Source organism: Oncorhynchus mykiss, chromosome 15 (genome assembly GCF_013265735.2).
Source record: "Oncorhynchus mykiss isolate Arlee chromosome 15, USDA_OmykA_1.1, whole genome shotgun sequence".
NCBI classification, from domain to species: Eukaryota; Metazoa; Chordata; class Actinopteri; order Salmoniformes; family Salmonidae; genus Oncorhynchus; species Oncorhynchus mykiss.
The window spans coordinates 68,643,433-68,669,115 of NC_048579.1; the positions used below are offsets into that span (position 1 = coordinate 68,643,433).

Genomic DNA, 25,683 nt, shown 5'->3' on the forward strand with positions numbered 1-25,683 from the left:
ACCAAAAGAGTCCCCTCTCAGCCTACCATTGACTATGTACAGACCCAGTGTTCCACAGAGCTGTAGGTGTACCTACCAAAAGAGTCCCCTCTCAGCCTACCATTGACTATGTACAGACCCAGTGTTCCACAGAGCTGTAGGTTTACCTACCAAAAGAGTCCCCTCTCAGCCTACCATTGACTATGTACAGACCCAGTGTTCCACAGAGCTGTAGGTGTACCGACCAAAAGAGTCCCCTCTCAGCCTACCATTGACTATGTACAGACCAGTGTTCCACAGAGCTGTAGGTGTACCTACCAAAAGAGTCCCATCTCAGCCTACCATTGACTATGTACAGACCAGTGTTCCACAGAGCTGTAGGTGTACCTACCAAAAGAGTCCCATCTCAGCCTACCATTGACTATGTACAGACCCAGTGTTCGACAGAGCTGTAGGTGTACCTACCAAAAGAGTCCCCTCTCAGCCTACCATTGACTATGTACAGACCCAGTGTTCCACAGAGCTTCACGAGCTGTACTCCGTTTTTGTTTTTCACTTTGTCATAGTTGTTTCTGTGGGGGTATGTGGGGAGGGAAAGGTTGTTGCTTCCTGGTAGGTGTTTATCCCCATGACTGTTAATAGTGTCTTGTTCTTCTGCTGTTCTACCATTCAGGTCTCCACAGACCAGTACGTTGCCTTGGGCCTGAAAGTGACTCATTTCCCCCTCTAGCATGGAGAAACTCTCTTCATTGAAGTAGGGTGACTCTGAGGGGGGAATGTATGTGGCACAGAGGAAGACGTTTTTATCTGTCAAGATGACCTCCTTGTTGATTCTTAACCAGATAATGAATTCTCCTGTTTTGATCAATTCGATTGAATTAATTCGTTCAGATTTATACCATATTAGCATTCCCCCTGAGTCTCTGCCCTGTTAGATTCCTTTTCATTTAGTGGATGGTATGATTATCTCCCTATAACCTAGTGGACAGCCAGTGGAAACATCACCTGTGCACCATGTTTCCTGTAGTACTACAATATCAACATCATCAATTTCTTTCAGGAAGTCTGGGTTTCTGCTCTTTAGTCCAAAAGCAGAGGACTTCAATCCTTGTAAATTCCAACATGCAACGTAAAAAGATTTCATAACTTTTTTTTTCTTTACCTTCAAAATGAGACAAACACTCACAATCCAACAAGAACTATTAAAATAGGATTTTTCAATTAAAAGTAAACTCTTATTATGCAAATGTGATTAGTTTATTATTTAAGATAGAATTTGTGTCATGCAACTTGGGTGGGTGTAGTGTGAGGATGGTGGAGTTCTTGTGCTCATCTTACCATAACCCTCGCCCTATCACATGTGAGCATAGTAGACTCAGCTTTCTCTTTCTTTCTCTCTGTCTCTCTCTATCTCTCTCTCCTTCTCTCTATCTCTCTCCTTCTCTGTTGAATGGGCGACGTCGGCTGAACGTTTGACAAAAGGTAACCTGAGGCTGAGCGTGACCAGTCGGGTTCCGATGCTGTTGGTGCAGAGTGTTGTCACTGCACTTAAAGGTCATTGATTGAATGCCCTTTATGGTAATGATATTTCTATGCCACTGAACACAGTGGAGAGCCTCTATCCTGTGGATGGAATGGTGGTATGAAAAGCCTCCCACATTGATGATGCTCCCAGATTCTTTCCCCCTTGTTTCCAATGGCCACTTCACTGTAGGTTCTTTATGTGATGAGATGTTTGATGATTTACACGATGTCTCACTCTTGGCTTGTTCTAACATGACATTGGATGTGAGCTTTGGTCAACCCACTCAACACTGCTGGTTATATGGCCCACAATGCACTGTGTTGACACTTTGACTGCGTCCAACTTCCTCTGCTAGTGTGGTGGGCGAGGTGTGCCATACCAAACAGACCTCAGCTCTGTGTGATGGGCATCTCCGTGCCACCCTTCTCCACCCCATGCCAATGGAAATCACTCCCACACTCCCACACTCCTACTCCATAGCTGTGTCTCTAATGAGCCCATGCCACATATAGGTTTCTGCTGTTTTAATTGGCTGTCTATTGAGATTTGCTATATGTATTTCAATACAGTGCGCCCTAGTTGATGTAGCTAGCTAGCGCCATCGTCCTGTCTATTCTGTCTTCACTAGATCCCTCTCGTTCACACACAAGGGCTCAGGAATGTGTTCCATCGTCCTGTCTGTTCTGTCTTCACTAGATCCCTCTCGTTCACACACAAGGGCTCAGGAATGTGTTTCATCGTTTTGTCTTCGGACTGTGCTCTGTTCTGTTTGGGTCCTTTCTCCACTCCTGTGAAATGTGCTTATCTCCTGCTCCCTCCTGGCCACGGCTGGCTGGCTGGAGTTTAGGATCCTGTCTCCCTTCCAGAAGGGTTCTTCTCTCGCTTTCTTTCCTTCTTTTTCTTTTCACTCTTTCTCCTCTCTCACCTTCTCCCTCGCTCTCTTTCTCTCCCTCTCTCGCTCTCTCTCTCTGGGACCTGTAACGAGGGCCGTCCCTCTCTCTCTCTCCGGGACCTGTAACGAGGGCCGTCCCTCTCTCTCTCCCTCTCTCTCTTTCTCTCCCTCTCTCTGGGACCTGTAACGAGGGCCGTCCCTCTCTCTCTCCCTCTCTCTCTTTCTCTCCCTCTCTCTGGGACCTGTAACGAGGGCTGTCCCTCTCTCTGCCTAAGGTAAAGTGGCAGCAGTCTTGTGAGTTTCTGAGGCTCACACAGATTATCCAAAATCAATGGACAGGCCTAAGTGTAGAATAGGAGTGCACAAATGTTTTAAAAGGGCAATTGTCGCCTGTAGAAAGTTAAAGCTACAGCCTCATTGCTATGGATTTTTGAAAGGTGTTTAGTGGATAGGGTTTGATACACAAAGGGATAAGCTTAGTGTGATGTTTTAATCATCTCTTGCAATACACTTTTATTTTCAAGATTTGTTCATAGAATATTTTAATTATTGATAATAATACATGTGTATTTAGCTTTTGTAGTAGAGTTGTTTGATTCCAGCATCCACGGGCCGTCTTTGGCCCTGTGATAATGGATGTTGAGTCGAGCCAGAGGAAGTGCCATAATTTCCATGTGCTCTGGGCTAGTCCTTGCCAGTGTGAGGAAACTGAAGAGCTCCTATGGTTTTCACACCAGAATGTCTTCCCTCCCTCTACCCCCCCCCCTCCCCCTCTCTCTCAATTCAATCCAATTCAATTTCAATGAAAGGCTTTATTGCCAGGGGAAACATATGTTAACATTGTCAAAGCAGGTGAACTAGATAATAAACCGTGGATTTTTTTTTACAAATGTACAATAAACATTACACTAAAGTTCCAAAAGAATAAAGACATTACAAATGTTAGATGATGTGCAGATAGTTAATGTACAAAATGAAAAATAAATGAACATAAATATGGGTTGTATTTACAATGGTGTTACAATGGTCTCTCTCTCTATCACACCTGTTATCTGTTTGCCCCATGGAGATCACTCAGTGATAGAGCTCACTCAGTGATAGAGCTCACTCAGTGATAGAGCTCACTCAGTGATAGAGCTCACTCAGTGATAGAGCTTACTCAGTGATAGAGCTCACTCAGTGATCGAGATCACTCAGTGATAGCGCTCACTCAGTGATAGAGCTCACTCAGTGATCGAGCTCACTCAGGGATAGAGCTCACTCAGGGATAGAGCTCACTCAGTGATAGAGCTCACTCAGGGATAGAGCTCACTCAGCGATAGAGCTCACTCAGCGATAGAGCTCACTCAGTGATAGAGCTCACTCAGTGATCGAGATCACTCAGTGATAGAGCTCACTCAGTGATAGAGCTCACTCAGGGATAGAGCTCACTCAGGGATAGAGCTCACTCAGGGATAGAGCTCACTCAGCGATAGAGATCACTCAGTGATAGAGCTCACTCAGTGATAGAGCTCACTCAGGGATAGAGCTCACTCAGGGATAGAGCTCACTCAGTGATAGAGCCTAGTCGTTCTCTATCATACAGAGACAAGGCTGAATACAGATGCTACACAATAGCCAAGGCTTAATTCACTAGCATAGAAAACATTTCCCTATAGCACCATACGACACCTAAACATTTCCCATGAACGAGATGTTGAGGTGTTGTATAAAATAAGGGAATTAAAACAACAGTGAGGGTTCGTGGCTGCCATTGATGTGCCAGTATCCTTCACTTGTTTAGCTGAAACAATCTCACTTTTGAAGGTTGAGATCAACTCACCACAACATAAACTGTTTTGATGATAAAGTACATGTTTTAGCAGCTCTTAGTTACCATCTCTAATACCATCTCAGTATTGTAGCAGTGTGGAGCTTCATCTGCTGCTGTTGTTGCAGCCGGTGGCCACTAGGTGGACATGATATGTGGCTGTGTGTGTGTAGGGCTGCAGGCTTCTCACTGATGCAGTGTAGAGCTTTCTCACTCTGTCTCTGCAGGCAGCTAGACAGACAGACAGACAGACAGACAGACAGACAGACAGACAGACAGACAGACAGACAGACAGACAGACAGACAGACAGTTGCTTCCACAGCCACTGATCTACAGCAGCATAGCGCAGTGTAGGATCTATGATCTGAATGCTATACCTTTGGGCCCCCAAATGAATTTACACACACATATTCACATGCGCAAACGCACGCGCACACACACCCTTAAGATCAGTATAGAGAACAACACACACGTTGAGACACTTTGACAGTGGGCAGTGTTAGCCAAGGTTTGCCCAGTCTCCCATAAATCATACTGATAACCATGTGAAAGGCTGGTTATGGGCATTAAGTGGGCATTAAGAGGGACTGCCTTCCTGGGAATCTCTCTCCTCCAGATTCAGTGGGCATTAAGAGGGACTGCCTTCCTGGGAATCTCTCTCCTCCAGATTCAGTGGGCATTAAGAGGGACTGCCTTCCTGGGAATCTCTCTCCTCCAGATTCAGTGGGCATTAAGAGGGACTGCCTTCCTGGGAATCTCTCTCCTCCAGATTCAGTGGGCATTAAGAGGGACTGCCTTCCTGGGAATCTCTCTCCTCCAGATTCAGTGGGCATTAAGAGGGACTGCCTTCCTGGGAATCTCATTCATTCTACAGTAATAATGTGATAGCAGAGATTAGCATGTAATCCAGTTAAGATCCCAAGTACCTAATCCACTTTATATGAATGTATTAATGCGGAATAGAAATAGATTATACCGTTGGGTGGCGTGTCAGAGAATGAATCATTTATCTTGAGTGTCTTAAACAGGACATGAATACTGATAATAACATAATAACAACCCAGTCTTAACCAGCCATATTTACATACAGTATATCTGTGATATGAAAGCTATTCAGTTGACTGTTGTGATGGTGATGATGGGGTCCTGATAGCTAGTAGGTCGGGTTGCAACATCCTCTTCTGATACCTAGAGCCCGTTGGTCGTTGGTGCTGATCAGATGATGTCCTCTCCTCACCCAGACAGGCCTCCATTCAACACAGTTAAAAAGGCTTCTCCGCCACAACAAAAGTACTGCCAAAGCAATGATGTTGAACAATTCCACAGGATATGGAATAGGCCTGGAACATAAGACATCTCCCTCCCTCTCTGTAATCCAAGCAGACGTGCTGCCTCTTCCCCAGTGGGTCATTTGTTTAGCAGTGGTAGAGATAAAGGCAGAGCTTCCCATTCCTACTCCCCAGTGGCTAGGGATTGGCCACAATGGCCCAATGGCCCTCTCTCTCCCTGGGCTTTGTCTGCACCACGCATGGCCTGCTGGCCCTCATATTCTCCACCTGGCGATGGACGACACCACTGAGCATACACGGATGGGGGGGAGAAGGGACGTAATCCGACCCCCACCCGATCAGGCCGATTAGATAACCCCACCTGCTGGATCGGGGCGCCGGCTCGTGTGGAAGGCTCCTTTAATCCTTTATTCCTCTTTTATTGGCTGTTCTTTTCTCCGACTCTCTTTCGACCCTCGTGTGGCACAATGGGTCCCAGTGAAAGTGTTGAAGGGGAGGCTTTGATAGTGTTCTGGGCCTTTCAGATTCACACAACTATAGTAACTAAGGACTAACTAAGGACACCAGGGAAAAAGTCAGCAGGAAGGGACTCTAGCACAGAGAACAGAGAGAGAGGGGGGAGGGGGAGAGAGAGAGGGGGAGAGAGGGGGAGAGAGAGGGAGAACGAGAGAGCGAGAGGGGGGAGGGGAGAGAGGGGGAGAGAGAGAGAGGGAGGGAGAGAGAGGGGGCGAGAGGGGCGGAGAGAGAGTGAGAGGGGGCGAGAGAGAGGGGGAGAGAGAGAGAGGGGGGAGAGAGAGCGGGGGGGGGGAAAGAGAGAGGGGGAGAGAGAGCGAGAGGGGGGAGGGAGAGACAGGGGGAGAGTGAGGCTCTTCAGAAGCTTTGAAACTAAAAGCATTGGAGCTGGATCAGTTTTGAAAGAGGCTTTATGTTGGGGAACAAGATCTCTCTCGATATAGAAACCAAAGCTCAGCAGCAGAGAGTCAGAGGGAAACGTAGCACAGGGAATTAACTTTGCCCTGCTTGGGGAAGAACAATCGATTTTCGTGCCAAAGTTGTTCTTTGGCACTATATGTCCCCCCAACAAACATCACAGACATTCTCGAAAGTGACTTTTGAAATAAAGACAGTATTATGTTCCTGTCTGCTCTACGAGATTGTATGTTGTCAACAGCAATAACAGCTGTCTGATGTGTTGTGTTATGAAATGACCCCCAGAATGTGTTGTGTTATGAAATGACCCCCAGAATGTGTTGTGTTATGAAATGACCCCCAGAATGTGTTGTGTTATGAAATGACCCCCAGAATGTGTTGTGTTATGAATCGACCCCCAGAATGTGTTGTGTTATGAAATGACCCCCAGAATGTGTTGTGTTATGAAATGACCCCCAGAATGTGTTGTGTTATGAAATGACCCCCAGAATGTGTTGTGTTATGAAATGACCCCCAGAATGTGTTGTGTTATGAATCGACTCCCAGAATGTGTTGTGTTATGAAATGACCCCCAGAATGTGTTGTGTTATGAAATGACCCCCAGAATGTGTTGTGTTATGAAATGACCCCCAGAATGTGTTGTGTTATGAAATGACCCCCAGAATGTGTTGTGTTATGAAATGACCCCCAGAATGTGTTGTGTTATGAATCGACCCCCAGAATGTGTTGTGTTATGAATTGACCCCCAGAATGTGTTGTGTTATGAAATGACCCCTAGAATGTGTTGTGTTATGAAATGACCCCCAGAATGTGTTGTGCCACCTCCCTCTCTCAGCCAATTATCTTCCACTTCCGTTTATGACCTCTGAACTTTACAAAACAAGTGATATATTATTCAAGGTGCCATGGGCATATTAACCAGGTGTCTTCTGTAGAACTCTGACAAGTCTGACAAAACGGCTGTCCCACACGCTGACACAAGCCCTTATTAATTTGTGTGTGTGTATGTATGCCCTGGGCAGCATTTTGGGCAGGTGTCAGAACAGGGTGTTTGTGGGTTATGACAGCCAGGAGGCTGCTTTTAGGTGTTGTGTTGGAACGTGCCCCTGTGTGTGTGTGTGTGTGTGTGTGTGTGTGTGTGTGTGTGCGTGCGTGTGTGTGTGTGTGTGTGTGTGTGTGTGTGTGTGCGTGCGTGCGTGCGTGCGTGCGTGCGTGCGTGCGTGCGTGATAGTAGAGCAGATGTGAGGATATGACCTAGAGCCTCCTGTCATTCCTCCAAGTCTGGGTGAGGCCACTTTCTGCTTTTGGCTGAGCACACACATCTAGGACAGACACACACACCACCCCTACAGCTGCCTAAACATGTCCCCCTCTCCTCTCCTCTCCTCCTTTCCCTCCTTCTCTGCGCTTCCAGATCAGGGTGGACGGGCCTTCCCATGGTGCATTGCAGTACGAGGTGATCCAGGCGGTGGAGCAAGGGCCAATCCAACGGGACATGGCCTTCTCCCCCGACCACCACTTCCTATATGCCATGTCAGAGACACAGGTATGTCACGTGACCCCTCACCCCACACACACCCTGACATACCCACACACCCTTTACTAGTGGTTAACACCCTGTCTGTTCACAGTGGGGCTGTTTACCATTTACTAGTGGTTAACACAGTGGGGCTGTTTCCCATTTACTAGTGGTTAACACCCTGCCTGTTCACAGTGGGGCTGTTTCCCATTTACTAGTGGTTAACACAGTGGGGCTGGATCCCATTTACTAGTGGTTAACACCCTGTCTGTTCACAGTGGGGCTGTTTACCATTTACTAGTGGTTAACACCCTGTCTGTTCACAGTGGGGCTGGATCCCTGTGTGATTCCTGCTGCCTGGGTCTGGTGGGTTGTGGAGAGGTGAGAGAGGGACGTTGTTTATCCAAGCAGATGGAGAGAGTGTATATAAGTGAAAAAGAAAAGAGGATAAACAGAGTGGTGTCCGTCCACTAGATGCAAGAAAAACACACACACACACACAGACACACACACACACACACACACACACACACACACACACACACACACACACACACACACACACACACACACACACACACACACACACACACACACACACACACACACACAAACTCATTACTATATTTGTCTAAACACAGTGCATCTGTCTCATCAGTAGCGTGATGTCAAACAGAAACACTGACCCTACCTTGCACTCTCATACGTAATATTCAGCCCAGTCTCTCTGCCGTCCCAAATGGCACCCTATTCCCTGTATAGTGAGAGAGATCTGACCAGAGCACACTGCCCTCTGAGAGGGATCTGACCTGGGATATGACCTCTGAGAGAGATCTGACCAGAGCACACTGCCCTCTGAGAGAGATCTGACCGGGGATCTGACCTCTGAGAGGGATCTGACCGGGGATCTGACCTCTGAGAGAGATCTGACCAGAGCACACTGCCCTCTGAGAGAGATCTGACCTGGGATCTGACCTCTGAGAGAGATCTGACCAGAGCACACTGCCCTCGGAGAGAGATTTGACCTGGGATCTGACCTCTGAGAGAGATCTGACCAGAGCACACTGCCCTCTGAGAGAGATCTGACCTGGGATCTGACCTCTGAGAGAGATCTGACAGGGGATCTGACCTCGGAGAGATCGGACCTGGGATCTGAACTCTGAGAAAGATCTGACCTGGGATCTGACCTCTGAGAGGGACCTGTTCTGGGATCTGACCTCTGAGAGAGATCTGACCGGGGATCTGACCTCTGAGAGAGATCTGTTCTGGGATCTGACCTGGGATCTGACCTCTGAGAGAGATCTGACCTGGGATCTGACCTCTGAGAGAGATCTGACCTGGGATCTGACCTCTGAGAGAGATCTGACCGGGGATCTGACCTCTGAGAGGGATCTGACCTGGGATCTGACCTCTGAGAGAGATCTGTTCTGGGATCTGACCTCAGAGAGAGATCTGACCTGGGATCTGACCTCTGAGAGAGATCTGACCAGAGCACACTGCCCTCTGAGAGAGATCTGACCTTGGATCTGACCTCTGAGAGAGATCTGACCAGAGCACACTGCCCTCTGAGAGGGATCTGACCTGGGATCTGACCTCTGAGAGAGATCTGACCAGAGCACACTGCCCTCTGAGAGAGATCTGACCGGGGATCTGACCTCTGAGAGGGATCTGACCTGGGATCTGACCTCTGAGAGAGATCTGACCAGAGCACACTGCCCTCTGAGAGAGATCTGACCGGGGATCTGACCTCTGAGAGAGATCTGACCAGAGCACACTGCCCTCTGAGAGAGATCTGACCTGGGATCTGACCTCTGAGAGAGATCTGACCAGAGCACACTGCATTCTGAGAGGGATCTGACCTGGGATCTGACCTCTGAGAGAGATCTGACCAGAGCACACTGCCCTCTGAGAGGGATCTGACCTGGGATCTGACCTCTGAGAGGGATCTGACCTGGGATCTGACCTCAGAGAGAGATCTGACCAGAGCACACTGCCCTCTGAGAGAGATCTGACCGGGGATCTGACCTCTGAGAGAGATGTGACCAGAGCACACTGCCCTCTGAGAGAGATCTGACCTGGGATCTGACCTCTGAGAGAGATCTGACCAGAGCACACTGCATTCTGAGAGGGATCTGACCTGGGATCTGACCTCTGAGAGAGATCTGACCAGAGCACACTGCCCTCTGAGAGAGATCTGACCGGGGATCTGACCTCTGAGAGAGATCTGACCAGAGCACACTGCCCTCTGAGAGAGATCTGACCTGGGATCTGACCTCTGAGAGAGATCTGACCAGAGCACACTGCATTCTGAGAGGGATCTGACCTGGGATCTGACCTCTGAGAGAGATCTGACCAGAGCACACTGCCCTCTGAGAGGGATCTGACCTGGGATCTGACCTCTGAGAGGGATCTGACCTGGGATCTGACCTCAGAGAGAGATCTGACCAGAGCACACTGCCCTCTGAGAGAGATCTGACCGGGGATCTGACCTCTGAGAGAGATGTGACCAGAGCACACTGCCCTCTGAGAGAGATCTGACCTGGGATCTGACCTCTGAGAGAGATCTGACCAGAGCACACTGCATTCTGAGAGGGATCTGACCTGGGATCTGACCTCTGAGAGAGATCTGACCAGAGCACACTGCCCTCTGAGAGAGATCTGACCTGGGATCTGACCTCTGAGAGAGATCTGACCAGAGCACACTGCCCTCTGAGAGAGATCTGACCGGGGATCTGACCTCTGAGAGAGATCTGACCGGGGATCTGTCCTGGGATCTGACCTCTGAGAGTGATCTGACCAGCGCACACTGCCCTCTGAGAGAGATCTGACCAGAGCACACTGCCTGTGACCTGGAGAGGTGAGGGGCCGTGGTGTCACAAACACACAGGAGGAATGATAAAGAGAACAGCTGCTCTCTCTGTTTCTGTCTGTCTGTCTCTCTGTCTGTCTGTCTCTCTCTCTTTCTCAGTCTCTTTGTCTCTCTCCCTCTCTGTCTCTCTCTTTTACAGTCTCTCTGTCTCTCTCTCTCAGTCTCTCTGTCTCTCTCTCTTTCACAGTCTCTCTGTCTGTCTCTCTCTCTCACACACACACACACACACACACACACACACACACACACACACACACACACACACACACACACACACACACACACACACACAAAGAGAGCCTGTCCTCCAGGACCCAATGTACTCTCACTCAGCAGTGTCCTCTGTTCTTTACTTTCACCTCCTTCTGCCCCCTCTATCTTCTCACTCCTTTACCCTTCCTCTTCTCTCCTTATGTCTCTACCTCACTGCTTTTCCTCATCTCCTCTCCTCCTCCTTTCTCTCCTCTCCTCCTCTTTTCTCTCCTCCTCTTTTCTCTCCTCCTCTCCTGTCCTCCTCTTTTCTCTCCTCCTCTCCTCATTTCCTCTCCTCCTTTCTCTCCTCTCCTCCTCTTTTCTCTCCTCCTCTCCTCCTCTTTTCTCTCCTCCTCTCCTCATCTCCTCTCCTCCTCCTTTCTCTCCTCTCCTCTCCTCCTCTTTTCTCTCCTCCTCTCCTCTCCTTCTCTTTTCTCTCCTCTTCTCTTCCTCTTTTCTCTCCTCTCCTCTCCTCCTCTTTTCTGTCCTCTTTTCACTCCTCTCCTCCTCCTCTCCTCCTCCTCTCCTCCTCCTCCTCTCCTCCGCCTCTCTTCCTCTCTTCCTCTCCTCCTCTTTTCACTCCTCTCCTCTCCTCCTCCTCTATTCCTCTCCTCCTCTTTTCTCTCCTCCTCTCCTCCTCCTCTGTTCCTCTCCTCTCCTCTTTTCTCTCCTCCTCTGTTCCTCTGTTCCTCCTCTCCTCTGATGTAGCTGCAGGGTTGTGTTGGCAGAGGGAGCCTCTTTACCTCCACAGGGAGGATTATGGACCGTGCTGGTCTTCTCAGCAGAGTGTGTACATGCATACCTGTGTGTTTGAAGGGCTGCTGATGATCCTGATAGTGCTCCAGTTTGAACATCACAGGAGGGTCCAAGGTTCCCCTTCAAACCGTCCTCTCACTGCCTCTCATAGGGATCTCATCAGAGAGAGAGAGTAGAGAGAGAGGGGGGAGAGAGGGGAATAGAGAGCGTAGAGAGAGAGAGAGAGGGGGGGGAATAGAGAGAGAGGAGAATAGAGAGAGTGTAGAGAGAGAGGGGAGAGAGAGAGTAGAGGGAGAGAGGGGAATAGAGAGAGAGGAATAGAGAGAGTAGAGGGAGAGAGGGGAATAGAGAGAGAAATAGAGATTGAGTAGAGGGAGAGAGGGGAGAGAGAGGGATAGAGAGAGAGAGGGGAGAGAGGGGAATAGAGAGAGAGAGTAGAGAGAGAGTAGAGAGGGGCATATAGAGAGAGAATAGGGAGAGAGGAATTGAGAGAGAGAGAGGGGAGAGAGAGGAATAGAGAGAGAGGGGCGAGAGATGAATAGAAAGAGAGGGGAATAGAGAGAGGAGAATAGAGAGCGAGAGGAATAGAGAGATAGTAGAGAGAGAGGGGAATAGAGAGAGTAGAGAGAGGAATAGAGAGAGTGTAGAGAGAGTGGAGAGAGGGGCATATAGAGAGAGAATAGAGAGAGAGGAATTGAGAGAGAGGGAAATAGAGAGAGGAATAGAGAGAGAGAGAGAGAGGGGAGAGAGAGGAATAGAGAAAGAGGAATAGAAAGAGAGGGGAATAGAGAGAGAGAAAGTAGAGAGAGGAATAGAGAGAGAGGAAGAGAGAGAGAGAGGAATAGAGAGAGAGAGGGGAATATAGAGAGGGAATAGACAGAGAGGAATAGAGAGAGAGTAGAGAGAGAGGGGAATAGAGAGAGAGTAGAGAGAGAGGAATAGAGAGAGGAATAGAAAGAGAGGGGAATAGAGAGAGGAATAGAGAGAGAGTAAATAGAGGAATAGAGAGAGAGTAGAGAGAGAGGAATAGAGAGAGAGGAATAGAGAGAGGAATAGAAAGAGAGGGGAGAGAGGGGAATAGAGAGAGAGTAGAGAGAGAAGAATAGAGAGAGAGGAATAGAGAGAGGAATAGAACGAGAGGGGAGAGGGGGGAATAGAGAGAGAGTAGAGAGAGAGAGGAATAGAGAGGGGAATAGAGAGAGAGGAAAAGAGAGAGAGGGGAATAGAGAGGAATAGAGAGAGGAAAAGAGAGAGAAATAGAGAGAGAGGAATAGAGAGAGAGGAAGAGAGAGAGGGGAATAGAGAGAGAGGAAGATAGAGAGGGGAATAGAGAGAGAGGAATAGAGAGGGGAATAGAGAGAGAGGAATAGAGAGAGAGGGGGGAGAGAGGAATAGAAAGAGAGGGGAATAGAGAGAGGAATAGAGAGAGAGTAGAGAGAGAGTGGAATAGAGAGAGAGAGTAGAGATAGAGGAATAGTGAGGAATAGAAAGAGAGGGGAATAGAGAGAGGAATAGAGAGGAATAGAGAGAGGATTAGGGAGAGAGGGGAATAGAGAGGAATAGAGAGAGGAAATTAGAGAGGAATAGAGAGAGAGGAATAGAGAGGGGAATAGAGAGAGAGGATAAGAGAGAGAGGGGAATAGAGAGGAATAGAGAGAGGACTAGAGAGAGAGGAATAGAGAGAGAGGAATAGAAAGAGAGGAAGAGAGAGAGGGGAATAGAGAGGAATAGAGAGAGGAAAAGAGAGAGGAATAGAGAGAGAGGAATAGAGAGAGAGGAAAAGAGAGAGGAATAGAGAGAGGAATAGAGAGGGGAATAGAGAGAGAGAGGAGAAGAGACAGAGGGGAATATAGAGGAATAGAGAGAGGAAAAGAGAGAGGAATAGAGAGAGAGGAATAGAGAGAGAGGAATAGAGAGAGAGGGGAATAGAGAGAGAGGAAGAGAGAGAGGGGAATAGAGGGGGGAATAGAGGGAAAGGAAGAGAGAGAGGAAGAGAGAGAGAGAGAGGAATAGAGGGGGGAATAGAGGGAAAGGAATAGAGAGAGAGAGAGAGAGAGAGAGAGAGTAGAGAGAGAGAGAGAGGAGAAGAGAGAGAGAGAGAGAGAGAGAGAGAGAGAGAGAGAGAGAAAGAGTAGAGAGAGGAGAAGAGAGAGAGAGAGAGAGAGAGAGAGAGTAGAGAGAGAGGAGAAGAGAGAGAGAGAGAGTAGAGAAAGAGAGGAGAAGAGAGAGAGAGAGAGAGAGAGAGAGAGAGAGTAGAGAGAGAGGAGCAGAGAGAGAGGAGAAGAGATAGAGGAGAAGAGAGAGAGAGAGAGAGAGAGAGTAGAGAGAGAGGAGAAGAGAGAGAGAGAGAGTAGAGAGAGAGGAGAAGAGAGAGAGAGAGAGTAGTCTCTCTCTCTCTCTCTCTCTCTCTCTCTCTCTGTGTCTCTCTCTGTCAATTCAATTTTCAATTCAAGGGGCTTTATTGGCATGGGAAACATGTGTTAACATTGCCAAAGCAAGTGAGGTAGATAATATTCAAAAGTGAAATAAACAATAAAAATGAACAGTAAACATTACACATACAGAAGTTCCAAATGAATAAAGACATTACAAATGTAATATTATACATATATACAGTGCCTTGCGAAAGTATTCGGCCCCCTTGAACTTTGCGACCTTTTGCCAAATTTCAGGCTTCAAACATAAAGATATAAAACTGTATTTTTTTGTGAAGAATCAACAAGTGGGACACGATCATAAAGTGGAACGACATTTATTGGATATTTCAAACTTTTTTAACAAATCATAAACTGAAAAATTGGGCGTGCAAAATTATTCAGCCACCTTAAGTTAATACCTTTTGCTGCGATTACAGCTGTAAGTCTTTTTTTTTTTTTTTTTTTTTTTTACCTTTATTTAACCAGGCAAGTCAGTTAAGAACAAATTCTTATTTTCAATGACGGCCTGGGAACAGTGGGTTAACTGCCTGTTCAGGGGCAGAACGACAGATTTGTACCATGTCAGCTCGGGGGTTTGAACTCGCAACCTTCCGGTTACTAGTCCAACGCTCTAACCACTAGGCTACCCTGCCGCCTTTGCTCTTGCAAAGTCTCTCGCAAAGTCTCTCGCAAAGTTCAAGGGGGCCGAATACTTTCGCAAGGCACTGTATATATATATATATATATATATATATATATATAAAAATTATATATATACAGTGTTGTAACAATGTACAAATGGTTAAAGTACAGAAGGGAAAATAAATAAACATAAATATGGGTTGTATTTACAATGGTGTTTGTTCTTCACTGGTTGCCCTTTTCTTGTGGCAACAGGTCACAAATCTTTCTGCTGTGATGGCACACTGTGGTATTTCACCCAATAGATATGGGAGTTAATCAAAATTGGATTTGTTTTCAAATTCTTTGTGGATCTGTATAATCTGAGGGAAATATGTATCTCTAATATGGTCATACGTTGGACAGGAGGTTAGGGAGTGCAGCTCAGTTTCCACCTCTCTCTGTCTCTGTCTCTCTGTCTCTCTCTGTCTCTCTCTCTCTGTCTCTGTCTGTCTGTCTGTTTGTTCAGAAGGCCCTATGGGTGTATCAAAGTCATTTTGGTAGTTATCTCTCAGCAGAAATGTCCTCTGTCTGGTGATAAGCATGGGACATCTCCTCCAGTCAAGAGGCAGCAGGGAGAGGTCCTCTGTCTCGTGATAAGCATGGGACATCTCATCCAGTCAAGAGGGAGAGGTCCTCTGTCTGGTGATAAGCATGGGACATCTCCTCCAGTCAAGAGGCAGCAGGGAGAGGTCCTCTGTCTGGTGATAAGCATGGGACATCTCCTCCAGTCAAGAGGGCAGCAGGTCCTCTGTTTGGTGATAAGCATGGGACATCTCCTCCAGTCAAGAGGGCAGCAGGTCCTCTGTCTGGTGATAAGCATGGGACATCTCCTCCAGTCAAGAGGGCAGCAGGGAGAGGTCCTCTGTCTGGTGATAAGCATGGGACATCTCCTCCAGTCAAGAGGCAGCAGGGAGAGGTCCTCTGTCTGGTGATAAGCATGGGACATCTCCTCCAGTCAAGAGGCAGCAGGGAGAGGTCCTCTGTCTGGTGATAAGCATGGGACATCTCCTCCAGTCAAGAGGGCAGCAGGTCCGCTGTTTGGTGATAAGCATGGGACATCTCCTCCAGTCAAGAGGGCAGCAGGTCCTCTGTCTGGTGATAAGCATGGGACATCTCCTCCAGTCAAGAGGCAGCAGGGAGAGGTCCTCTGTCTGGTGATAAGCATGGGACATCTCCTCCAGTCAAGAGGCAGCAGGGTGAGGTCCTCTGTATGGTGATGAGCATGGGACATCTCCTCCAGTCAAGAGGTAGCAGGGAGAGGCCCTCTGTCTGGTGATAAGCATGGGACATCTCCTCCAGTCAAGAGGGCAACAGGTCCTCTGTCTGGTGATAAGGATGGGAAATCTCCTCCAGTCAAGAGGCAGCAGGGAGAGGTCCTCTGTCTGGTGATGAGCATGGGACATCTCCTCCAGTCAAGAGGGCAGCAGGTCCTCTGTCTGGTGATAAGCATGGGACATCTCCTCCAGTCAAGAGGGCAGCAGGGAGAGGTCCTCTGTCTGGTGATAAGCATGGGACATCTCCTCCAGTCAAGAGGCAGCAGGGAGAGGTCCTCTGTCTGGTGATAAGCATGGGACATCTCCTCCAGTCAAGAGGCAGCAGGTCCCCTGTCTGGTGATAAGCATGGGACATCTCCTCCAGTCAAGAGGCAGCAGGGAGAGAGAGGTCCTCTGTCTGGTGATAAGCATGGGACATCTCCTCCAGTCAAGAGGGCAGCAGGTCCTCTGTTTGATGATAAGCATGGGACATCTCCTCCAGTCAAGAGGGCAGCAGGTCCTCTGTCTGGTGATAAGCATGGGACATCTCCTCCAGTCAAGAGGCAGCAGGGAGAGGTCCTCTGTCTGGTGATAAGCATGGGACATCTCCTCCAGTCAAGAGGGCAGCAGGTTCTCTGTCTGGTGATAAGCATGGGACATCTCCTCCAGTCAAGAGGGAGAGGTCCTCTGTCTGGTGATAAGCATGGGACATCTCCTCCAGTCAAGAGGGCAGCAGGTCCTCTGTTTGGTGATAAGCATGGGACATATCCTCCAGTCAAGAGGGCAGCAGGTCCTCTGTCTGGTGATAAGCATGGGACATCTCCTCCAGTCAAGAGGGCAGCAGGTCCTCTGTTTGATGATAAGCATGGGACATCTCCTCCAGTCAAGAGGGCAGCAGGTCCTCTGTCTGGTGATAAGCATGGGACATCTCCTCCAGTCAAGAGGCAGCAGGGAGAGGTCCTCTGTCTCGTGATAAGCATGGGACATCTCCTCCAGTCAAGAGGGAGAGGTCCTCTGTCTGGTGATAAGCATGGGACATCTCCTCCAGTCAAGAGGGCAGCAGGTCCTCTGTCTGGTGATAAGCATGGGACATCTCCTCCAGTCAAGAGGCAGCAGGGAGAGGTCCTCTGTCTGGTGATAAGCATGGGACATCTCCTCCAGTCAAGAGGGCAGCAGGTCCTCTGTCTGGTGATAAGCATGGGACATCTCCTCCAGTCAAGAGGGCAGCAGGGAGAGGTCCTCTGTCTGGTGATAAGCATGGGACATCTCCTCCAGTCAAGAGGCAGCAGGGAGAGGTCCTCTGTCTGGTGATAAGCATGGGACATCTCCTCCAGTCAAGAGGCAGCAGGGAGAGGTCCTCTGTCTGGTGATAAGCATGGGACATCTCCTCCAGTCAAGAGGCAGCAGGGAGAGGTCCTCTGTCTGGTGATAAGCATGGGACATCTCCTCCAGCCAAGAGGGCAGCAGGTCCTCTGTTTGGTGATAAGCATGGGACATCTCCTCCAGTCAAGAGGGCAGCAGGTCCTCTGTCTAGTGATAAGCATGGGACATCTCCTCCAGTCAAGAGTCAGCAGGGAGAGGTCCTCTGTCTGGTGATAAGCATGGGACATCTCCTCCAGTCAAGAGGGCAGCAGGGAGAGGTCCTCTGTCTGGTGATAAGCATGGGACATCTCCTCCAGTCAAGAGGCAGCAGGGAGAGGTCCTCTGTCTGGTGATAAGCATGGGACATCTCCTCCAGTCAAGAGGGAGAGGTCCTCTGTCTGGTGATAAGCATGGGACATCTCCTCCAGTCAAGAGGGCAGCAGGGAGAGGTCCTCTGTCTGGTGATAAGCATGGGACATCTCCTCCAGTCAAGAGGCAGCAGGTCCTCTGTCTGGTGATAAGCATGGGACATCTCCTCCAGTCAAGAGGCAGCAGGTCCTCTGTCTGGTGATAAGCATGGGTCATCTCCTCCAGTCAAGAGGCAGCAGGGAGAGGTCCTCTGTCTGGTGATAAGCATGGGACATCTCCTCCAGTCAAGAGGCAGCAGGGAGAGGTCCTCTGTCTGGTGATAAGCATGGGACATCTCCTCCAGTCAAGAGGGCAGCAGGTCCTCTGTCTGGTGATAAGCATGGGACATCTCCTCCAGTCAAGAGGGCAGCAGGTCCTCTGTCTGGTGATAAGCATGGGACATCTCCTCCAGTCAAGAGGGCAGCAGGTCCTCTGTCTGGTGATAAGCATGGGACATCTCCTCCAGTCAAGAGGGCAGCAGGGAGAGGTCCTCTGTCTGGTGATAAGCATGGGACATCTCCTCCAGTCAAGAGGCAGCAGGTCCTCTGTCTGGTGATAAGCATGGGACATCTCCTCCAGTCAAGAGGCAGCAGGTCCTCTGTCTGGTGATAAGCATGGGACATCTCCTCCAGTCAAGAGGCAGCAGGGAGAGGTCCTCTGTCTGGTGATAAGCATGGGACATCTCCTCCAGTCAAGAGGCAGCAGGGAGAGGTCCTCTGTCTGGTGATAAGCATGGGACATCTCCTCCAGTCAAGAGGGCAGCAGGTCCTCTGTCTGGTGATAAGCATGGGACATCTCCTCCAGTCAAGAGGGCAGCAGGTCCTCTGTCTGGTGATAAGCATGGGACATCTCCTCCAGTCAAGAGGGCAGCAGGTCCTCTGTCTGGTGATAAGCATGGGACATCTCCTCCAGTCAAGAGGGCAGCAGGGAGAGGTCCTCTGTCTGGTGATAAGCATGGGACATCTCCTCCAGTCAAGAGGCAGCAGGTCCTCTGTCTGGTGATAAGCATGGGACATCTCCTCCAGTCAAGAGGGCAGCAGGTCCTCTGTCTGGTGATAAGCATGGGACATCTCCTCCAGTCAAGAGGGCAGCAGGGAGAGGTCCTCTGTCTGGTGATAAGCATGGGACATCTCCTCCAGTCAAGAGGGAGAGGTCCTCTGTCTGGTGATAAGCATGGGACATCTCCTCCAGTCAAGAGGGCAGCAGGTCCTCTGTCTGGTGATAAGCATGGGACATCTCCTCCAGTCAAGAGGCAGCAGGTCCTCTGTCTGGTGATAAGCATGGGACATCTCCTCCAGTCAAGAGGGCAGCAGGGAGAGGTCCTCTGTCTGGTGATAAGCATGGGACATCTCCTCCAGTCAAGAGGCAGCAGGGAGAGGTCCTCTGTCTGGTGATAAGCATGGGACATCTCCTCCAGTCAAGAGGGCAGCAGGTCCTCTGTCTGGTGATAAGCATGGGACATCTCCTCCAGTCAAGAGGGCAGCAGGTCCTCTGTCTGGTGATAAGCATGGGACATCTCCTCCAGTCAAGAGGGCAGCAGGGAGAGGTCCTCTGTCTGGTGATAAGCATGGGACATCTCCTCCAGTCAAGAGGGCAGCAGGTCCTCTGTCTGGTGATAAGCATGGGACATCTCCTCCAGTCAAGAGGGCAGCAGGTCCTCTGTCTGGTGATAAGCATGGGACATCTCCTCCAGTCAAGAGGGCAGCAGGGAGAGGTCCTCTGTCTGGTGATAAGCATGGGACATCTCCTCCAGTCAAGAGGGAGAGGTCCTCTGTCTGGTGATAAGCATGGGACATCTCCTCCAGTCAAGAGGGCAGCAGGTCCTCTGTCTGGTGATAAGCATGGGACATCTCCTCCAGTCAAGAGGCAGCAGGGAGAGGTCCTCTGTCTGCTGATAAGCATGGGACATCTCCTCCAGTCAAGAGGGCAGCAGGTCCTCTGTCTGGTGATAAGCATGGGACATCTCCTCCAGTCAAGAGGGCAGCAGGGAGAGGTCCTCTGTCTGGTGATAAGCATGGGACATCTCCTCCAGTCAAGAGGCAGCAGGGAGAGGTCCTCTGTCTGGTGATAAGCATGGGACATCTCCTCCAGTCAAGAGGCAGCAGGGAGAGGTCCTCTGTCTGGTGATAAGCATGGGACATCTCCTCCAGTCAAGAGGCAGCAGGGAGAGGTCCTCTGTCTGGTGATAAGCATGGGACATCTCCTCCAGCCAAGAGGGCAGCAGGTCCTCTGTTTGGTGATAAGCATGGGACATCTCCTCCAGTCAAGAGGGCAGCAGGTCCTCTGTCTAGTGATAAGCATGGGACATCTCCTCCAGTCAAGAGTCAGCAGGGAGAGGTCCTCTGTCTGGTGATAAGCATGGGACATCTCCTCCAGTCAAGAGGGCAGCAGGGAGAGGTCCTCTGTCTGGTGATAAGCATGGGACATCTCCTCCAGTCAAGAGGCAGCAGGGAGAGGTCCTCTGTCTGGTGATAAGCATGGGACATCTCCTCCAGTCAAGAGGGAGAGGTCCTCTGTCTGGTGATAAGCATGGGACATCTCCTCCAGTCAAGAGGGCAGCAGGGAGAGGTCCTCTGTCTGGTGATAAGCATGGGACATCTCCTCCAGTCAAGAGGCAGCAGGTCCTCTGTCTGGTGATAAGCATGGGACATCTCCTCCAGTCAAGAGGCAGCAGGTCCTCTGTCTGGTGATAAGCATGGGACATCTCCTCCAGTCAAGAGGCAGCAGGGAGAGGTCCTCTGTCTGGTGATAAGCATGGGACATCTCCTCCAGTCAAGAGGCAGCAGGGAGAGGTCCTCTGTCTGGTGATAAGCATGGGACATCTCCTCCAGTCAAGAGGGCAGCAGGTCCTCTGTCTGGTGATAAGCATGGGACATCTCCTCCAGTCAAGAGGGCAGCAGGTCCTCTGTCTGGTGATAAGCATGGGACATCTCCTCCAGTCAAGAGGGCAGCAGGTCCTCTGTCTGGTGATAAGCATGGGACATCTCCTCCAGTCAAGAGGGCAGCAGGGAGAGGTCCTCTGTCTGGTGATAAGCATGGGACATCTCCTCCAGTCAAGAGGCAGCAGGGAGAGGTCCTCTGTCTGGTGATAAGCATGGGACATCTCCTCCAGTCAAGAGGGCAGCAGGTCCTCTGTCTGGTGATAAGCATGGGACATCTCCTCCAGTCAAGAGGCAGCAGGTCCTCTGTCTGGTGATAAGCATGGGACATCTCCTCCAGTCAAGAGGCAGCAGGTCCTCTGTCTGGTGATAAGCATGGGACATCTCCTCCAGTCAAGAGGCAGCAGGTCCTCTGTCTGGTGATAAGCATGGGACATCTCCTCCAGTCAAGAGGCAGCAGGGAGAGGTCCTCTGTCTGGTGATAAGCATGAGACATCTCCTCCAGTCAAGAGGCAGCAGGTCCTCTGTCTGGTGACTCTGTCACGCTTCCAGGCCCAGATCAAAACTTCTCTACTCATTTAGAACACCCATCTGCCACCAAATCCTGTCTGCCTGTGTGTGTGCACCTGGGTTGTGTTTGGCATGAAACGGAAGGTAACGAAGCCTTGAGCTGACAAGGTAAATGGCATCCCCCCGCACCTCTCTGATTCAGAGGGGTTGGGTTAAATGCAGAAGACACATCTCAGTTGAATACATTCAGTTGCACAACTGACTAGGTTTCCCCCTTTCCCCCTTTGTATCTGAATTGAACATCATCATCGCTGATTCACCAGTACAAGAGAAACAGTATCCTGTATTGGCCAATATCATGCAGCATATAGCTGTGTAGTCCTACATCAGATACACAGTTGAAGTGGGAAGTTTACATCCACTTAGGTTAGAGTAATTAAAACTTGTTTTTCAACCACTCCACAAATTTCTTGTTAACAAACTATAATCTTTGCAAGTCGATTAGTATATCTACTTTGTGCATGACACAAGTAATTTTCCAACAATTGTTTACAGACAGATTATTTCACTTACAATTCACTGTATCACAATTCCTGTGGGTCAAAAGTTTACATACACTAAGTTGACTGTGCCTTTAAACAGCTTAGAAAATTACAGAAAACGATGTCATGGCTTTAGAAGCTTCTGATAGGCTAATTGACATAATTTGAGTTAATTGGAGGTGTACCTGTGGATGTATTTCAAGGCCTACCTTCAAACTCAGTGCCTCTTTGCTTGACATCATGGGAAAATCAAAAGAAATCAGCCAAGACCTCAGATAAAAAATTGTAGACCTCCACAAGTCTGATTCATCCTTGGAGCAATTTTCAAACGCCTGAAGGTACCACGTTCATCTGTACAAACACTAGTAAACAAGTATAAACACCATGGGACCACGCAGCCGTCATCCCGCTCAGGAAGGAGATTCGTTCTACGGGTTGCAACTGCACATGGGGACAAAGATCGTACTTTTTGGAGAAATATCCTCTGGTCTGATGAAACAAAAATCAAACTGTTTGGCCATAATGACCATCGTTATGTTTGGAGGAAAAAGAGGGACGCTTGCAAGCCGAAGAACACCATCCCAACCATGAAGCATGGGGGTGGCGGCATCATGTTGTGTGGGTGCTTTGCTGCAGGAGGGACTGGTGCACTTCACAAAATAGATGGCATCATGAGGGGGAAAATTGTGGCTATATTGAAACAACATCTCAAGACATCAGTCAGGAAGTTAAAGCTTGGTCGCAAGAGGGTCTTCCAAATGAACAATGACCCCAAGCATACTTCCAAAGTTGTGGCAAAATGGCTTAAGGACAACAGAGTCAAGGTATTGGAGTGGCCATCACAAAGCCCTGACCTCAATCCTATAGAAAATGTGTGGGCAGAACTGAAAAGCGTGTGAAAGGAAGGAGGCCTACAAACCTGACTCAGTTACACCAGCTCTGTCAGGAGGAATGGGCCAAAATTCACCAACTTATTGTGGGAAGCTTGTGGAAGGCTACCCGAAACGTTTGATTCAAGTTAAACAATTTAAAGGCAATGCTAATTCTAAACAAATACTAATTTCTTTCATCATAATGCTATCCTAATACTAATTGAGTGTATGTAAACCTCTGACCCACTGGGAATGTGATGAAATAAATAATTCGCTCTACTATTAGAGCTCTACTATACTCTACTATTCTGACATTTCACATTCTTAAAATAAAGTGGTGATCCTAACTGACCTAAGACAGGGCATATTTACTAGGATGAAATGTATTTGGCTAAGGTCTTCCGACTTCAACTGTAGTCTCGTATTTAGGACTCAATAACACATACCTGTCGTTATGGGGCTTATCAATCCATTTGGCCCCAAGCCAAAAATAAACCAACAGACGATGTGTTTTTGGGCTAATAGTAAGAGTCTCTGTAGTAACATATTGCCTTTAGTTAATTACCCTGTTAGTCTAGTTAAAGACTGTGTTCCACTTAGAGAAGGTGTTTATACTAAACATCAGGGGAGGGAAGGGCCCACTGGGGCAATCAACAGTAGATGTACATGCTATTTAGGGAAACGAGTATTACTGAACACACACACACACACACACACTAATCTCCCAACCACACTCAGCCCCCTCCCAAACACTCACACCCCCTCCCAAACACTCACACCCCCTCCCAAACACTCACCCCCTCCCAAACACTCACCCACCTCCCAAACACTCACCCACCTCCCAAACACTCACCCCCTCCCAAACACTCACCCTCCTCCCAAACACTCACCCCCCTCCAAAACACTCACCCACCTCCCAAACACTCACCCCCTCCCAAACACTCACCCCCTCCCAAACACTCACCCTCCTCCCAAACACTCACCCCCCTCCAAAACACTCACCCACCTCCCAAACACTCACCCACCTCCCAAACACTCACCCCCCTCCCAAACACTCACCCACCTCCCAAACACTCACCCCCCTCCCAAACACTCACCCCCCTCTCAAAACACTCACCCTCCTCCCAAACACTCACCCCCCTCCCAAACACTCACCCACCTCCCAAACACTCACCCTCCTCCCAAACACTCACCCCCCTCCCAAACACTCACCCCCCTCCCAAACACTCATCCTCCTCCCAAACACTCACCCCTGTCCCAAACACAGCTGAACAGAGAATATACCTTATCCCACTGTGAGTACAACACGGCAGCTGAACAGAGAGTATACCTATATCCCAATGTGAGTACAACATGGCAGCTGAACATAGAGTATACCTATATCCCACTGTGAGTACAACACGGCAGATGAACAGAGAGTATACCTATATCCCAATGTGAGTACAACATGGCAGCTGAACATAGAGTATACCTATATCCCACTGTGTGTACAACACGGCAGATGAACAGAGAGTATACCTATATCCCAATGTGAGTACAACATGGCAGATGAACAGAGAGTATACCTATATCCCACTGTGAGTACAACACGGCAGATGAACATAGAGTATACCTATATCCCACTGTGAGTACAACACGGCAGATGAACAGAGAGTATACCTATATCCCACTGTGAGTACAACATGGCAGCTGAACAGAGAGTATACCGATATCCAACTGTGAGTACATGGAACATTATTTTGGGACGTTTGTTAAACATTCATGATACGTTCTGTACACAACTCTGTACTACAGTCCCTCAGGGCTCTACATCCAGTCTGGTAGCCTGTCTAAGACAACTCTGTACTACAGTCCCTCAGGGCTCTACATCCAGTCTGGTAGCCTGTCTAAGACAACTCTGTACTACAGTCCCTCAGGGCTCTACATCCAGTCTGGTAGCCTGTCTAAGACAACTCTGTACTACAGTCCCTCAGGGCTCTACATCCAGTCTGGTAGCCTGTCTAAGACAACTCTGTACTACAGTCCCTCAGGGCTCTACATCCAGTCTGGTAGCCTGTCTAAGACAACTCTGTACTACAGTCCCTCAGGGCTCTACATCCAGTCTGGTAGCCTGTCTAAGACAACTCTGTACTACAGTCCCTCAGGGCTCTACATCCAGTCTGGTAGCCTGTCTAAGGCATGTCAATACGTCTTTTCATTTTGTAGAGCCACTACTGTTTGTGTCCGAGTTTTTACCTTGTTTCAGGATATTTTGAAGATACTTGTCTAAGATGGAAACAAAATGTGAGGTGGATGGAGTGGGTACACTGAGAGAAACCCCTCCCCTCCTCTGCCTCTGTCTCAAGTTGTTCTCTCTCTCTCTATCTCTCTCTGGTGGTTTAGTTGTTGTGGTGTCCACATGAATATTTATGCCTGATAAGCGACAGAACGATGAAATTCTCCAGGCTATTGTTAGCGGTTAGCTCTGGCGCACATCATCCTTCCAACACACACACACACACACACACACACACACACACACACACACACACACACACACACACACACACACACACACACACACTCCTCAGTATGAGCGCAGACACACACACACATACAGGCGCACACACTCGTGCACTGTGGTTTAGCCAACACTGGGAGGCTGTGTCTGTTTTGTCCTTTCTGAGTGAATGACTCAGACCCTTCAATTAACCAGAGGGTTGTGGAAGTGTAGAGACCCATTCACTAGACCTTAGCCTGAGGCTTCCTCATTTCTCTACACTGTCCCTGTCTGTCTGTCTGTCTGTCTGTCTGTCTGTCTGTCTGTCTGTCTGTCTGTCTGTCTGTCTGTCTCCGTCTATCTCTCTCTGTCTCTCTCTCTCTGTCTCTCTCTGTCTGTCTCTCTCTCTGTCTGTCTCTCTCTCTCTCTGTCTGTGTCTGTCTCTCTCTGTCTCT

At 49.0% G+C, this 25,683-nt stretch overlaps 1 protein-coding gene across 2 annotated transcripts in view; it reads left to right on the plus strand.

Annotated features, from left to right (window-relative positions):
• Positions 1-25,683, plus strand: part of LOC110506716 (plexin-A4) — a 488,023-nt gene that overhangs the window by 244,792 nt on the left and 217,548 nt on the right. For both annotated transcript variants that reach the window (XM_036945082.1, XM_036945083.1), the window contains exon 4: positions 7,841-7,972. In XM_036945082.1, the coding sequence (XP_036800977.1) occupies positions 7,841-7,972 (132 nt within the window). The remainder of the gene's footprint in view (positions 1-7,840; positions 7,973-25,683) is intronic.